The 18,215-nt window shown below is 42.1% G+C and overlaps 1 protein-coding gene across 6 annotated transcripts in view; it reads right to left on the bottom strand.

Moving 5' to 3' along the window:
• Positions 1–283: 283 nt before the first annotated feature.
• KCNG2 (potassium voltage-gated channel modifier subfamily G member 2) overlaps positions 284–18,215 on the bottom strand; it is a 51,892-nt gene continuing 33,960 nt past the window's right edge. For all 6 annotated transcript variants that reach the window (XM_083746960.1, XM_083746963.1, XM_083746961.1 and 3 more), the window contains 2 exons: positions 14,203–15,035; positions 284–3,532 (listed from right to left, as the gene is read on the bottom strand). In XM_083746960.1, the coding sequence (XP_083603086.1) occupies positions 2,708–3,532; positions 14,203–14,958 (1,581 nt within the window). In that variant the 5' untranslated portion in view covers positions 14,959–15,035 and the 3' untranslated portion in view covers positions 284–2,707. The remainder of the gene's footprint in view (positions 3,533–14,202; positions 15,036–18,215) is intronic.

The following is an 18,215-nucleotide window of genomic DNA, read 5'->3' as shown; positions in this document are numbered from 1 at the left end:
CTCTCTGCCTATGTTAGCATTCTGGTTTAGTGGGATTTTAAAAAAACACACCCACCCAAAATTGTGCTAATCTCAGAACGGCAAAAGAAGCACCATATTGTTTATAAAACCATACACCAAAGAGAATTCCCTAAAGATTGGCTTTCACCCAGTACTTAGGATATGCAGAACTGTCTTACACATTAAATAAAAGCATCTAAAGTTCAGGACAAGAAACTGGGAGTTTGGTTTATGTACGATATAGATTAGCTTTCGTAAGTAAAAGAAGAAAGCACAATTAGATGGGGTGCTTCAAGAGAATTTTATTTTCAAATATCTTGGAACAAGTGGTAATGAGAAACAGGAAATATTAATTCAAAGCTATGTTTAAAATGATTATTATTTACTAAGGACAGAAGCATTTTGAAAAACAGTAGCTATTTTGTTAGTGAAAAAAACCTGAAATCAATAGACTTCCATGGTCCTGAATATGATCTGGAATGTCATTTTTCTCACAACCTTGCTGACCACAAATTAACTCATCTGAAGAGAAGCTGAACATCTGCCTTACTAGTTACTACTTTCCTCCACTAGAAACTTAAAAAAAACAACCCCAAGGCTGATGATGCTCTTATTTTTTTGCTCAGATCTGAAGCACTTGCTTTTGTAGGGTGATGGGGTGAGGCTCATGGCAAGTAAGATGTGTGCCAAACTGCTGCTTGACTGTAGTAGGAAAATAGCAGAGTGCCGACTTCTGTTGCTACTGCTCACTCTGTGTAGGACAGCCATGAAGAAATTGTTTGCATGCTCCACATGTAACCAAGTCTGTGGTGAGAAAGGAGTATTCTGTTGTTTTTGTGGTTGGTGTGTGTGTGTGTGTGTGTGTGTGTGTGTGTGTGAGAGAGAGAGAGAGAGAGAGAGAGAGAGAGAGAAAGTAAGAGAGAGATTTCTCAATCCTACTAGAGCATAACTTCTTTCAGTCTTTGTTCTACATCATAACAGCAGCTGTTGCATATCACCGATGCAGGATGCAAAAAGCCTTGTGCTTCTTCTCTGTGCATCTTCACAACATTGAAAGTTCAGCTTTTTCATATGCTGCCCTCTGCACCATGAGAACTGTGTGCCCTTTTCAGTAGTGGCTCCTCGCTTGTGGAATGCTCTCCCCAGGAAGGCTCACCTGGGACCATCATTACATGTCTTTAGGCACCAGGCAAAAACAATCCTTTTTCATTACGCCTTTGGCTTTTAGTTACCTACAGCTTGTATCTACTTTTTTAAAAAAACCAATCAGAAAGGTTTTTTAGATTTCTTTTATTAATTTAATGTAGGCAGGTGTTCATTTTTTGCTTAAAATTGTTCCTTTGAGTTGCCATGGCAAGAAAGCTACTAATAAATGTAATAAATAATAAGAATACTGCACCACTTGTCTTTACTGTTCCTATTACATCGGGGATGGGGAACCTTTATTTCCCCAAGGGCTGAGCAGGCAACAGGAGGGCTTGGCTTTTCCTTTTGCATCCCTTGCCCTATCCCTCTATTCACATCCACATACCTAATCTCTCTTCCCTCCTGCCTCATCCTTCTCGCGTTCTTTCACCAGGTGCTTCCCATCCTGGTGGGGCAATTAGGCATTGGAAAAACAGCTCTCATACACACAAATGGGAGTTTTTGGCATGCCTACTTTCCCTTGGCGGGAGGGGGGATGATTACAAACCACCCTGGCAATACAGTATGTAGTATCATCTCCCTGTTCTTTTTTCTACCTCCTCACCTATGTTCACAAACTCTATGTACTGGGGGGGGGGCACCCTGCCTTTTAGTTATTCGTGGATGATGGGAGGGAACTAAATGTCCTCCAACCAGACACTGACCTTTCTTAGATATGTTTTCTTCAGTTTTGAAAATCTTGGCACCAATGGGCGCCACCTCCTGAGAAGTGCAATAAGATACCAAACATTGGAAATAAAAAGCATCATTTTAAAACAATATACATTCAAATCTGAGCAAAAAGGAACATATTGTATACGTCTGCCATCCAAGCTAGGATGCAAAAGCTTACTGTGGTAAATCTGCATGTTTTATTAAATAATGCATAAAGAGCTAAAGCACACATCAGACCTGTCAGCAGGCAGCCAGAATTGTGGTTATTGATTTTCGTTCTATTGAAGAAAAAATTAAACAGAGAGGTAAACTAGGGGTAGCTTTTGTCAGAAATGGCCCTTTGTCCCCATACTTTCAAATTTACCTTTAACCCTTTCTGTGCAATACTCCATGACTTTTTACAAAACCATGAAACCACCTGTGGTACAGGCTTTAGGGAAAAAATGTTATTGTGCAATCTATCTCTTGCTCCCAGTCCTATGGCACATGTACTTTACCCTGAATTTGGGGCGCTTATTTAAAAACATACACACTACTGTTTTCGCAGTGTTATTCCCCCCTATGTGTACAGTGGAAACCTGTCTTTTAAACTGCTGTTCCTTCAAGATCACTCTTGAGTGCTGAAAAGTATCTTGTGTTCTAAGGATGTTGCAGATGAATTGTCTTCAGTATTATTTTAAGAAACAGGATTGGTCACTTAAGCAATGCTTAAAAGGGCAGTCTTTCTCCAACACTGTGTTTGGCTGAGTACCCTGATATGGGCAGTTCAGGGGCTGTTTCAGATACGACAAATATCTACTTGCCCTCGTTCCCATGGAGTTCCTACAATACTTCAGTTTCACTAGAGTCAGCAACTCTTAGTTCCCTGTTCAGTCTCTGCGTGAGCCACCTCTGCATCAACCTCTTGTGAACATGTGGCATCTCCTTCATGGGAACTGTCCTCATTCAGAGTTCTGGTGCTTTCTTCCACATGATGGTACTGTCTGCTAGCAGCTCTCTGCTGTTGCTCTTTAAGCTCGATGTACGAGCGGGAAAAAGTGTGGAATATGGACGTGACAGGGAAAGCCATTAGCAAAATGCCACTCAAGATGCTGCTCAGGGCAACCACCTGGCCGGGAATGCTACGAGGTACCATGTCGCCATAGCCAACAGTTGTCATGGATATGACAGCCCACCAGTAACTGCTGGGGACACTGGTGAATTCATGCTTGGCTCCCATTTCACTCTCCGCCAGGAAAACCAGTGGGGAGAAGAGTGCCATAGCGACACAAAGGAAGAGGACCAGGAGCCCAAATTCCCGCGTGCAACGGCGTACAGTAAGCCCCAGGGTCTGCAGCCCCAGTGAATGCCTGGCCAATCGCATGACATACAGGATACGGAGGGCTCGCAAGGTGCGGAGGACAAGGCCCACTCTCTCCAAGTACTTGTTTCCACCACCGCTGCCACCGCCACTACCCCCAGGTTTGTCAGTGTTTTTGGTAGAGGCTGTATCTATAATCAAAGAGATGTAGAAAGGCAAGATGGCCAAGATGTCTATAATGTTGAGTGGAGTCTTCAAGAAGGCGCATTTGCTCTCTGCCTGGATGGAGCGCAAGACAAACTCAAAGGAAAACCAAGCCACGCAGACCGTCTCCAGAACAAAGATGTCATGGCACTTCTGGGAACATTCACCCTGTGGAGAAGACAGAAAATGAAAGAGTCACGTAGCACAGCAGCAACATTTCCAATTCTATTTTATTAAGTTTCAACGTTTTAAACATATACATAACATAAACGGCCTCAGTCCAGTATATCTGAAGGAGCGTCTCCACCCCCATCGTTCTGCCCGGACACTGAGGTCCAGCTCCGAGGGCCTTCTGGCGGTTCTCTCACTGCGAGAGGCCAAGTTACAGGGAACGGGGCAGAGGGCCTTCTCGGTAGTGGCACCTGCCCTGTGGAATGCCCTCCCATCAGATGTCAAAGCAATAAACAACTACCTGACATTCAGAAGACATCTGAAGGCAGCCCAGACAGGGAAGTTTTTAATACATTTTAGTGTATTTTTCATCTTTGTTAGAAGCCGCCCAGAGTGGCTGGGGAAACCCAGCCAGATGGGCGGGGTACAAATAATAAATTATTATTATTATTATTATACAGTCAAAACATGATTTCGTCATTTTTGTCGACATCCCACCCCCCATTTCCCATGGAGTTGTTTTTCCCTTCTGTTGCAGCCTTTCTTCTATCTATCAAATCATAGCCACAATAATATAATCAAATTACTTCTGTTACTCATAGCTCAAATCCTGCTCACAAGTACATCATACTATAGTATTTCTTTAAACAGTCCAATAAAGGCATCCATTCTTCCATAAAACACTCATCATTAGAGTCTGTTAATTTTGCCAGTTCTGCATAGTCCATTATTTATCCATTCTTCTTTGGTTGGAACCACTTCTTCCTTCCATTTCTGCACATATAGAATCCTAGCTAGCAACATTATTTGTTGTCGGTTGCTACATTCACAGAGAAGCCCATGCTATGCCAGTGCATATGCATAATTTTCGAATGTCATACACAAGTAATTTCCTGTAGAATTAAAACTGTAATTATCTTGAATATGCAATGACCTCGTCCCTAAAGAGATGCTCCGCCTTCTTTATTGTAAGCCCTTATTGCAAGCCCTACATTTTCAGGATTTAGTCTTGGTGGCAATGCTTTATTTTTAGAAAAGTTCTACCTGCCCCCATTGGGGGGGGGGAAGCAGGTGACGTTCTAACCCTTAGTGTTGATAAGACTCCCTGCTGAATCCTTACATTATCTTTATAGCAGCTATTTCCCCAAGTCAAAATCCCACAGATGAGTGTTAAAGCACTGTCAAAGTAGCACACAGAAATAGTGTGTTTCATGTTCAGGCAAGAGACTGAGTGCAGTTCATGCATGACTGAGTGCAGTTCATGCATGAGTCCTGACCCTCTGCAAAAAAGCTGAGAACAACTATCCTGTACTAAAAAGTGCTGCTGTACTAAAGAGTGCTTCTCTATGAGAACAGAACTCTATTAGTTCTGTTTTACAGAACAATTTCCCCTCCAATATATAAATTAAAACTAATCACTGCTATTTTATTTTATCTCTGGGGCAAAACCTTGCTTGAATGAGTGATTATCAGTTCCTTACTAGAAGACGAACAATGCCCTCGTTTGAAACGCAACAAACAAACTTACCTTCACAGCACTTAAGCACCAATGAAGAATAATAACGATCATTTTTTTCTGTGATTGCTCTTCCACTTCCAAATATAGCTGCAATTCACTGTTAGCTTTTTTGCTATTAACTTCCCTAGGAGTGTTAATCACCTCCAGAAAGTAAATAGATTGTATGGCAGATAGTTTATTAGGATGATAAGCATGAGTTGTTTTCACTTACAAATTTCACATAATAAATTGTTATTCTGCCTCAGGTGAAGAGAGATGCATGTATTTTAAGAATATAAAATGAGCCCTGATGAATTGGATGCAATACCTACTTTCATCCTACTTTCACTGGAGCTGACCATGGGAAGCACATCAGCAGGGCAGCTTCAATTCATGGTACCCAGCAATTGGTGTTCAGAGGCATAGAACCTTGGATGCTGCAGGTTGTACAACCATCATGAGTTGAAGCCACTAATAGTCTTATCCTCAACAAACAGGGATATCAGACTGAACAGCAGAGTTAATACTTTCTTGTATCCCTACAATAAAGCTCTCTACCCTGTGGGTGAGCTAAGAGGCTGGGGGAGGGCATTACTGGGTGTGCCCAGGGTATGGGGTCTTTGTATGAAGCTGTGGTGTGACCACTCCTGAAAAAAATGCTTACTTACTTTATCTTTACTTTATCAAACCTTTATTAGGCATTATGGAAATAAAACCTTAAAAGAGAAAATAACATATAAAAGCCTTGAAATATATATAAAAAAGCAGCAGTTTGCTAAATGCATATATATATATACATATAGAGTCAGTGGTTTTCCTTGTTATCCTGCTCCTTGGAGGACTGCTACCAAAAACTCGGCTACCCCCGCCGTTACCCTTTGGTCAACGTCGGATAGGTAGAAACCCACACATTCACCTTGCTGCGGTTCCAGACCACCCAAAAGAGGGGACAGCACGCGTTGACGGAGCGTACTGTACAATGGGCAATGAAGGAGAATATGCTCTACAGTGTCCGGGACATTCATAGAGCATCTGCAGAGTCTCTTGTTTCTAGGAAAAAAATGCTCTGAACTTGATAGGTATTTAACAACTACTGCCAGGTCACAAGCGAGGACAAGGTAGTTGGGACAGTCATGGTGCCACAGAGGCAGGCATTCCTGGAGGAAACTGATTTGTCTTCAAGATGGTCCGATGCGTGTGGCTTTGGAGGCCTTTTTTGATGGCCTTGGCAACATCTGATGCCCCCTCAGCCCTCATGCTGCCTTTGCAAAGCAGGGGTAAGCAAGGTGCTGGGCTTTGGGAATGAGGCATGAGGACTCTGACAGGGTCCTACAGTCCTTCCTTCCCAAAGCCTATTTAGCACATTCCCAGTTTTGGGAAGGACACAGGATCACTTTAGGACCCTGCCAGAGCCTTGCACCTCCTTCCCAAAGCCCAGCACCCCACTAACCAGCTTAGTAAGCGTGAGGGCTGGGGAAGGTGTCAAATTCTTGCCTCCCTCCCGCTGCACAACAAAGCAGTGTGCAGCCCATGAGTTCCCGTGGCAAAGTATTATTGCGGCCCACTTAGAGGTTGGGCCACCCTGATCTAGACCCATCCCAATCTGGGTTCAAACTTAGGTTTGGGACTGAATTGGTCTTGGTTGCCCTGATGAACTGCCTTTATCAGGGGAGGCCCAGGAGAAGTACAACCCTGTTACTCTTAGTTCTCTCATCAGCTGTTGATATCATTGACCATAGTGTCCTCCTGTGGCAGATGGGTCATGTTCCTACAGTGGTGCTGGACTTATTTCCAAGGATGGTTCCAGAAGACAGTATTTAGTGTCAGGTGGTTGAAGTCTTTGTCCCAAAAACTCACCAAGTGGAGGCAATGGCACCACATATGAATGTACAGATAATACTGTATACAAATAATAATACTAATGTACCCATACCATGGGAGACCTGATATCAAAGGAAGTAGTAACCAGTGTATGTTTTGTTTAGCAAGATACTAAAGCCATTTCAATTACCACATGGCCAGGTATCTCTGAATTAACTTGATGTGCTTAGCATTTGCCAGCAATGTTATTATGCCAGTTTTGGGAGCACAGAAGAACAAACTTGACACATATTGCACATAGCTATGTCACAAACATGTCAGCAGAAAGGTTTATAACATGCAGCTGTGCCTGCATCATGGTTATGTGCCAAATATCAAGCTCCAAATAAAGTATTAGATTTTACTTATAGAAAAGGTGTTTGAATAACCAAAGTTTATTCCTATCAGTATAAGAGCTGAAAGTTCTCTATTACCATCCACTTCTCCCAACACTTACAGAGAAGAGGAAAGAACTTGTTCAACTACTGAAAAGTTGAACTACGGACCCGCAACCACCTGTATCGTATCCTAATTTCAGTTTCATTTCAGGTCTGGTCAGTTGAGGACATATAATAAAGAATATTTCAGAGAAGGGTGGAATTCTCCCCTGCTGAATTAAAGTACAGTCGTACCTCCGGTTATGAACTTAATTCGCTCCAGAGGTCGGTTCTTAAGCTGAAACCGCTCATAACATGAGGCGCGCTTTTGCTAATGGTGCCTCTCACTGCTGCCGCTGCGTGGCTTGCGCTCGCATCCCGGGGAAAAGTTCGCAACCGGGAGCGTCTACTTCTGGGTTAGTGGAGCTCGTAACCCAAAGCGTTTGCAAGGAGGACAGTACGTAACATGAGGTTCTACTGTATATTTTGTGGAGCTTGGATTTGGATTTATATCCACTTGTCTTACATTCATACTACATTTTATCCAAAAGAATTGTGACCTCCTGACTTGGTTGGCCTGAATTTATTCTAAAGCCAGAAATTTCCAGGCGCTTACTCTGAACATTTTACAGGATGCTGGAGTTTGTGTTAATACACACTATTTGTTATCTGATAGAACAAACATTCACTTTAAATTTGAGAATCCTAAGCTACACTCTGCTGCGGAGGGTTCTGCAAAGGTTAGTGATATTCAGACATCCCCAGAGGCCAACAAAATATATAACAGGAGAGGGATGAAGGGCTAATTACCCAAGGGAGCCCTTACAAAATATAATAAATAGGCAGCTCCATGCTGAGTTCCACCTCCTCACTGCCTCAATATAGTACAGCTCTAGTACTTTTGAGATGTCAAACTCATGGACAATGAATGCACCTGGGAGGGTTTTGAGGAGATCCCCTAACCTGTATATGTTCAGAAGAAAACATGAATGGAGGTGCCTGGTGTTTTTTTTTTTTTTAAAAAAAACCATTCTTCCTTATGGGAAGATCTGTGGCACGCATAGCACTTTCTCCATAACTGCGAGATATGCGTACAAATACAACAGAAGTGAATGGGCGCATGCACATGAAAATGGGCAAAATATAGTGAGCAGGGGAAATGTACTCAGATTTCACAGGTCGATACTTGTGTGTGCATAGTCATAACATCTGAAAAATATGCCAGAGCTCTACTGTATATAGGTGTTCTTACATAACTAAAGCACTTGTCAGAGAACACCTCCACATTCATTCATTCATTCATTCATTCATTCATTCATTCATTTATTTATTTGCCTTTGCTTTCTCCCAACAACTATGTTTAATCCTACTCAGAATGTTTTAAGCCAATTGATATTTTTTCCATTTAAACAGCAACACAAGAGCCAATAATATAATGACTGGATAACAGCAGTAAAAAAAAAAAATCCCCTTAATCCGTTCAGAGTAAAACGCCTGGTCCTCAATAAAGGTGATACTGAGAGCTGAACAGAGCTCATATACATACTAAAAGTCACCCGTTAAATCCTGAAATATGAAGTTTTATGATTTCTTTCACAGTAAGTACAACTGCAGCTGATATAGGAACAAAGAAGATTCTGCTGTGGAGTCTTGTCACCATTCCTCTCTCTCCCTCAAACTAATTGCAGCAATTCTATGATTCTGTGGTCAGCCTGCATAGGCCTCCGCATCAGAAGATGAAAATCTGCTCCTGATAACAGACACAAGAGGGACAGAATCACTGCAGCACCCTGTGATTTGCCACTATTTGTGCTCCACTTTTTTTTTGGTACGAAACCATGCACTTTACCAAGAAGTACTAGCTTTTTGTGAGATTCAGGTCGCTCAACAGCACTATGCAGGCATTCCTGCTGGTAAGGAGACAAGGGTGCATGGGCCATCCCATCCCCAACATCCCCACACATGGCAGCAACACCCGCTCCAGCACACAAACACACAGGGAATTGAGAAAAGGACCAGCCCACATGACCCTGCTCCTCCTACACAGTTGCTCTTTTTGTAACTATTGTCCCTTCTTCATTATATTATTATTTTTTAATTGGCAGGCTTGTACAGCTGCACAGGAATTCCAGGCAACTGTAATATTTGTCTACTAGCATAAGTTCAGAACATGGCAGCCCCACGATCCTGAAATCTTACCGTCTCTTCTCAAGTCATAATGACCCCAGTCTCCAACTCCATTTTTTCCCCAGTCAAAGAAAGATGTATAGGTATATACATCATTTTCACAATTCATGTTTAAAAATTATACTGTGCCATTTTGTATGTATGATGAGAAGCATGCAAAAGGAGGAACCCATTGCCACACTAAGGTGACCCTTCTGCCAGGGCAAATGTTTTGGCTTGCCTGTCAGAACAATCTCCTACCCCCTCTCCGTGTGTGTCGTTCTGGCGGTTCTCCCAACAGTCCTAGAGTTGATTTTGGGAAGCACATGGGGGAGGAGAGGCGGGGAAAGCCCTGTTGAGCAAGCAGGAGTCTTTGGGCGTGGGTTGAATCCTGCTCAAAGATTATATCTGGCCCTGTGAAACTGTGACAAGTCTTGATGTGGGCACATAATTATGTTCATATTTAAAGGCTTGGACTGAGGAGAATTAGAAAATTGAAGTGAATGCAAGATAGAACTACTGTGAGCATGGTCAACAAACCCATATCAGAAAAACATTTTCTCTCATTGACTTTAGTTCTGTACAGTAAAACCAGTGAAGTGTCCATTTTGCTTTATGCTGATTACCTAGTCCTGCTCTCTTTCAACAAAACTGGACTCAGAAGGATGCTGGTCAAATTTGGCCAACTGTAAAAAAGAACACCTAAAAGTTAAATATGCCAAAACTAAGGTTGCCCTATTCGGTAAGAGGGTTACCGAGTCCAAGTGGACATTAGATGGTCATACTCTTGAGCAAGTACATAGATTTAAATACCTAGGATTACTTATTGAAGAAAAGATTTCAAGGAATCCCCATGTGGATGAGTTTAAGCTATTACAGTAGTACCTCTGGTTACGTACTTAATTCGTTCCGGAGGTCCGTTCTTAACCTGAAACTGTTCTTAACCTGAAGCACCACTTTAGCTAATGGGGCCTCCTGCTGCCGCCGCACGATTTCTGTTCTCATCCTGAAACAAAGTTCTTAACCTGAGCTACTATTTCTGGGTTAGCGGAGTCTGTAACCTGAAGCGTATGTAACCAAAGGTACCACTGTATCTGTCCCCTCTACTGGACAGCTATACAGGTTCTTCCACTTGAGGGTGGAGAATTTAATCAATCCAGCCATCAAGATCTACGTGTCAAAGATCATCGCACAAATGCTTTGTGGGGCTGAGATGTGGGGAAGCAGTATCAAATCAGTAAAACCACACTCCTGCAATATCTCTCCCGTTAAAATCAAGTTTCCAGTTTCAAGATGGCAAAGTGTCCTGGATATTTGTGGTACCCTCTGTAGTTTAATTTGTATCCAGGAATGTTTGCTGAAGCCAGGAGGATGAGGCTCTAAGCCATGCTTCCTGCCTGTGAACTAGAAGCCTAACACTTCCTCTTAGTGACCTACTGTATGAAACTAAGCAGCAACCAATCATTTTGACTGAAAACAGACAACTGGAGTGAGCTTTGGCTTTGGCTCGCTCTTCTGTGCCAATACTGGCAAAGGCATTCCCTCTTCTGTTAGTCCCAGCACTACCATTGAAAAGACACAAATTGACAGGAGCTTTCTCAACAAAGGTTATAAAGCAACCACTTGCCTAAAATGTTAGGCTGTCATTTTCTTTGCAAGGTTGGTTTGACAGAGCTGCTTCCACACTGTGGCAACTCCTAAATCCATATTAGCCTGGGTGCAGTATTCTCACAATAAAAAACTAAAAAAAAAAGTCCAATTGTCTTCCAAATTGTAATAATTTTTGTTTTGGCTTCCGACAGTCTGAATTCTGAAGTGCTTTCAACATCATAGTCCTGCCTCTCATCATCATCAATGTTTTTCATAATTCCATATCCAATTTTTTCCCTCCACGTTTTGACTCTGGTTATGTGATCCTCATTCATGTCAGAAAACAGATACTTTTTTTATATGGAGTGCAGATTTGTCTGTACTATATTGTACTGGTAAAGGGTACTTTAGCACTTCCTATTATTTTTGTAGGTATGGTCTACCAAAACAGATGAAGACGGTAGGGATGCACAAATATGCCAACTTCAGTTTCTCATTTTTTGAACCCTAGGTTCAATTCTCCACATTTCCACATCAGTCTGAGATTTTTTAAAAGTCCTCATGAAAATTAACCAGCATTTGCATGAAAATTTATCCCAACATACACTTTTGTATGCACTTTTCCCTAAAATAATGCCTTTTTGCATGTTATTTTCACTAATATACACATTCTTATGGACACTTCACCCCTCTTCTGTATACACTGTGTGGCTAGAGAACTGCATTAGAGAGCTGAGTCCAGGTTTACTTAGTTAAAGGCAGTTCCACATATTTTTATGACTTACCAGGGCACAGATTTCTGACTTCTTGGATCCTCAAATTATAGCCTAAACTGATTCACTTAGTTACAGTAGATTATATATCAAAATGATATATAAACAACAGAAACCATTTTAGTAAAATTGCCAGTTGGATGTGAAACAAGGTCTGTGCTTGTTTTATGAAGCAAAGCTTCTAGTTCCCAATTCTTAAAACAGAGTACTTCGTTTTCACATGCATCTCCTACCATGGCTGCTGCACAAAACAGGAAAACAAGAAGTGTAATAAAGTATGTGTAGTATAATGCAAAAAATAATAATAAAAAAATCCGACAGTATCAAGTTCTCTGTATGAGTTATAATGGTTAATACCTACAAATCTTCCTCTAACACAGTGTCCAATTCAAGACTACTGAGCCACATATTCCTATTAAAATTTCATTAATTGCAACAGTTTTTCACTTGTAAGTTGAGAAGAGAATCTAGCAGCGAGGCTCCTTTGCACAGATGTTACTTAAACAGCATTGTTCCCATTATAATAAACGTTGATATGGGCACACAGTACCTTTCTCTGCATAAGTAATAGGCCAGCTAGGCAGCTTCTTCTTTCTTTCCTTTTCGGCCTTAGTTTTGGGGGAGGAATTGGTGAACGTTAAATGCAAAGTTTCTTTTGTTAACCAAATTTCTTCTTTCTCTCCGCTATTCAGAACCAGATGCAGAGGTCAGTATTTCTTGAAAAGCAACGGGTAATCAAAGCCAAATCATTTTGGTAAAAAAAAAGATATCAGAACTTGCATATTGAAAAGATGTACTAAACTAGTAAAAAACAAAACAAAACAAAACAGCAGACAGACAAATAAATATATTTATTTGCTTGTCAGCTGTGTAAAACAGTGGTCAGAAGACAGTTAAAAGCAAGCCATTATTATTAATCAAGTGAAGCAGGCCGGAGGTTGTTTGGTTAAAAGTATTAAGAAGTGCCTATCTCTTCTATTAGTTTCCCAATACCACCTTAAGTATTAGATGGCTGGCACAGGTCTGAAAAAGCAAAGGAGTCTTGCCCCCACTTTCACAGGACAACAGTCAATGGTTGCTGCTGAATCTGCAGTTACATGAGATTCTGCCACCAGCTGTCCCTTTACAGCAGAATCAGACCCCTGAAAATCAAACCTTTGTAGTATGGCAGCAACAGGTTAGGATTTTGATATATGTGGTAAAACGATGTTCCATTTTATGCTTTGCCCTGGCATATCAATAAGCAGTTTATCACTGCTCTAATTAATTGACTATTTGCCCTTTTTTGCTTGTCACCATCAGTTACAATAATATGCTGCTTCAAGGATATTACGTTTTTATACCAGCTTATTATCATAGACAATTTGTTTTATCCTGAAATTACTTTTTGAAACTTTGTCAGCAGTCACTGCCCGAGGACATAGCCACCTCTGGAGTGCTTCAGGCTGTATGTGTGGGATAAATCAGCCTCATATAACCAACATGCTTAACACTGATTAATGAATGAAGGGGTTAAGCTCCATAGAGCAAGTTGTCCTGCTAGGCTTAGCCAGGTCACATCCGCTCACATTGAGAGGAAGGGCTACCAAACTCTTTGTTCTCCCACTTTCCACCATCCTTCTGCCCTGTGAACCTTACCAGTAAGGAGGTCTAAGCAGAATGCTCCAAGCTTAGACCACTTGGAGCAAGCCATCTTTGTGTTTCTATACAAATAATTTAGAAACTCCTACCATTCTGGAACCTAAGTTATACTGCCTGTCTTTTTCTTGCTGCTGTATAGGAAAGCCTATGAAATCTGAACTTTGAAGAGTCTGTAAGTAAACCGTTTTAAACTTACCAAATGTGTGGTCTTTTTTGTGCTGAGGTAAGCGGCAAACTTTGTAAGCAATTTAGAAGGGGATATTTTAAAGGTCTAACAGCATATTAAATTTTGTAAGGTTTTAAGTAAGAATTCTGAAAAACAATTCACTTAAAAGTTGTCAGAATTTTGTACACATGCAAGTACTCAGTCTCCACTGATTCCAGAATGAATTGTGTGTATGCAGCCTGAGTAGACACACGTTGGATCAAGGAGCAAGTCTCAGTCAACGGCTTACATAAATGGCATTTCAATTTCTCAAAGCTCTTTCTGTCACTAGAAGAGAACCTTTTGATCCAACCAAAGGTTGCAATACAACAGCAGCAGCTAGGCAACAGAACTTTGGGAGACATCTGCTCAAGCTAATTTTCGAAATTTAGTATCTCCATAATAATGTACTAGGTTTCATCTACAGAAAACAGAAACTGATGCACCAAACATGGACTTATCGGGATGTATGCTGGGGATGAGGTGGAAACTTCACCAGCACTTTATGTTATTTTCAGCATCATTACTTTTTATAAAATGCATTTCTGTTCACTTACCCGGTCTTCTTCTTCTCTGAGATCTGGCATGGTGCTAATACAGAGACTAACTGCAGTGATGGCAACAAAGGAAACGGATATGCAAGCAAAGATCTTTCCAGGGATCCCCGAGTGAGGATTTTCCACCATATCCCTGAGCTTTCTCATGCAGAACTGCAAACGGCTACTGTCCTCGAAGGCACATTGTGGCTCTTCACTAGCTAGCATTTCCTCTTCAAACAGGGCAGCCTCCGCCATCTCTTCCTCTTTTTGTCGCAGCCTTTTTTTACAGCACCACTCCAGGTGTTCCTCTTCTATCCCCCAGTAAACCAGCTCATCTTGGAAAGAGAGGGCACACATTTCTCTCAGGAGCCTGAGCTTCCCAGCCGTCACAAAAGTCATGATGGTCCTGAAGGCACACGGGTTGCGGTCAAAGAAAAACTCGTTGCAATTGACATCATAGTCATCACAGATATCCATGATCTCTTCGTAGTTGTTACACGATTTTAACTTCCCAAGCCTGGTCAAGGGGCAATTCTCTAATGTGGTCCATGGGATTCTGTATTTGATGCCACCTACATTGATGATCACATACGCAGTTCGGTCCTCTCGGTGGGCAAAGCAACACAAGTCTTCCCCAGGACGCAGAAGTGTGGCCTTTTTGTAGAAGAATCCTTTCTTTGCCTGCACTTCGCAAAGTGTCTCCAAGTTGTTGTAAGAATATGAGGTGAATTCGGGATCTGTGGGCCCAGGGAGCAATGCCATTTCCTGATACATTTGTTAGGTTCATGGGGGTGCCTAGCCTATTCAAAGAAATGGTAGTTTCTTGACTGGTGGGGACACAAAAGGCCAGTCTAAAAATAAAGCAAGAGTGGCAGAGTTAGCAGTTTTATATGACAAAACAAATCTCATCTGCATTTCTTAAAACTTTGAGCACCTCTGCTGGGATCATTCTAACTTCCTATTGCCCTTAGAGAAAAGGAAAACAGGATTTTTGAACATCTGAATGTAGCACATAAAATAAGCAGTGACACATCATTTGCAAGAGAAGCTTGTGGGATCAGGAGCAGGAGACCTGCAGCCAGCGAGGTCCAAAGCATGGGATGATACAATAGACACACTGGACAAACATCTTGGGTTCAAATAGACCACAACTTTAATGATGACAAATGTAAGTAGGCTTTGACATAGGCAGTGGGAATGTACAGTGGGACCTCGGGTTACACCTCGGGTTACAAACACTTTGGGTTACAGACTCCACTAACCCAGAAGTGGTACCTCAGGTTAAGAACTTTACCTCGGGATAAGAACAGAAATCTCACGCTGGCAGCGGGAGGCCCCATTAGATAAAATGGTACCTCAGGTTAAGAATGGTTTCAGGTTAAGTTCATAACCAGAGGTACCACTATATCCTGAATCATTCAGCCCGACTGCTGGTTTAATATTTTGCAGGGTCTGTCCTGGGTTAAGAATTGCTATGTGACATACATCCAATACGGGTGATCCCTCTAAGACCGTCATTCAGCTCGGGGGGGGGGTGTTTCCATGGCCCATTGGCCTCCTTTGGACATCTGGAGAGCACCTGCACCTGGACCCCTTTAATGGGTTAACCCCAATTACCTGAAGCAGGAGTGGGTGGGCTCCCAGCCCCCCCCCCTAGATCAAGGCTCCAGCCCAAGGATACCCACCATGAGGTAGGCAAAACTGCCTGACAGGCCCAATTTGTCTGCAGACAAATTTCTCCCTGGTTCTGAATATGCAACCAACTATTTCCATAGAAAGGTCTTATGAAGGACCTGCCCTCTCACCTTCAGGCAGGACCATATGCTACATAGGATGGGAGGATAGGGAATCCAGGTCCAACTGAGCTGGTGAGTCTGGGTGATGCTTCTTTATATGCCTCATGAGCAGACCCAAGGGAACACTAGGGGCTGAAGTCTTTAGTCCGGTCCACAATGCAAGCCACGCCCCTTTGCTTGCCCATGATAGCTCCATTTAAATGCATGCCCCAGCAACCCACATGGCCAGAGGAGAAGGGAGTGTTGTCCCCCCCCCCCCAAGGCCATGTGAGACCAAAAGTTTGTCCCTGGCTCGGACTGTGATCATGCTGGGTTGCAGTCACCACTCGCCATCAGTAAGCGGTCCGTAAAGCTCATCTACAATGACAAAAGGTACTCTAACTATCCATTAACTAGTGAGATATATTGATGTACGTATTTGGAGTATGATTTATTATACAGTGGTACCTTGGGTTACATACGCTTCAGGTTACATACACTTCAGGTTACATACGCTTCAGGTTACAGACTCCGCTAACCCAGAAATAGTACCTCGGGTTAAGAACTTTGCTTCAGGATGAGAACAGAAATTGTGCTCTGGTGGTGTGGCAGCAGCAGGAGGCCCCATTGGCTAAAGTGGTGCTTCAGGTTAAGAACAGTTTCAGGTTAAGAACGGACCTCCGGAACGAATTAAGTACTCAACCCGAGGTACCACTGTATTGTGCATCCTTTACTTTAAAAATATTATTTCTACATGTACTAAAAATATTTTAAGCATTTAAAGTAATTTAATCAAACCATCTAAACAAGAATGTTTACCTAAACTTGCTTAAATTACACAAGACGAAATAATGTTTAGTCACTGTGACAACATAAATGTACTAATGAAGAGACAAAAAGCTGCCCTAGACCAATTAAGCCACACAATGCAGAGCACAAGTGGAGTGGAAACAGCAAGTGTCATAACTGCAAAGTGCATGAAGAACAAACAAGTCCAGACAACTTACATTAGGAAAGGGCACTGTCAACACAATTGCATGCTTCGTCTAAGATAAAATATTCAGAGCTAAATATGTGGGTGCCATCTTTCCAATGTATTCCTCACATTGTATCTCAAGAGTTGAGAAGACCAGAACATGATTTCTTTTTTCCATTTCAGCATACTTAGAACAAGTGTTCATGTATCTAAACACCTGAAAGACTATGGTAAAGAATCTTGTTTTGGCATGAATGCTGATGTGTGTATATTTTACTTTACAGGTATGTCTGGCTTGCTACTTCCATTCCACAAACAGTGACGTTTATAGTCTTTCATTTGTGTATATAAACTTAATGACAAAAATGCATTAGATCTACAGCTGTTTTACATCTTCACTCGACAACCTTAGGCACTTGATAATTTAATTCCCAATATTTTAAAAACATAGGCATGGAGGAAACGCTAAAAAGTTGCTGAAGCACTTGTTGCTGTTATGAATGGAATGTTGCCTGCTGCCAAATATGACTCAAAATATAAAGGTGGGAAGCAAAATTACACCCACTGACCTATGGCCCCAACCTATGTTCTCAAGGCAGGGATAGCCAAGGTAGAGTCCTCCAGATGTTAGCTTAAAACTCCCATAATCTCTGACTAATGTAGCCAGTGGTCAGGGAAGATGGAAGTTGCAGTTCAAATCCATCTGGAGAGAACCACATTGGTTCTAAAATACAGGAACTGCTATTTGCCTTTAGCCAGGGATAGCCAGAGAAGATGGGGACTCTCATGGAACTCTGGCCCTTTTTCTTCCTACCAAACAAGTTTCAGTCTTGGAGTACCTATATCTGGAAAAAATAATAATAATCCATTTCATTGCTAACAGATAATTGACCAGTTAAACCACAGAGCCTAGGACTTGCTGATCAGAAGGTCGGCGGTTCGAATCCCCACGACGGGGTGAGCTCCCGTTGCTCGGTCCCAGCTCCTGCCAACCTAGCAGTTCAAAAGCACGTCAAAGTACAAGTATATAAATAGGTACTGCTCCGGCGGGAAGGTAAATGGTGTTTCTGTGCGCTGCTCTAGTTTGCCAGAAGTGGCTTAGTCATGCTGGCCACATGACCTGGAAGTTGTACGCCGGCTCCCTCGACCAATAAAGCGAGATGAGCGCCGCAACCCCAGAGTCGGTCATGACTGGACCTAATGGTCAGGGGTCCCTTTACCTTTACCTAACATGTTGATTGTACCTTGAAGTTAACTTCTTCATGTTACTTCCCCTTAAT

The sequence above is a fragment of the Podarcis gaigeae genome (assembly GCF_964106915.1).
Source record: "Podarcis gaigeae genome assembly, chromosome: 7".
Lineage (NCBI taxonomy): Eukaryota > Metazoa > Chordata > Lepidosauria > Squamata > Lacertidae > Podarcis > Podarcis gaigeae.
The sequence above is the reverse complement of the archived record's forward strand: the minus strand, read 5'-3'. Positions and strand labels throughout refer to the sequence as shown.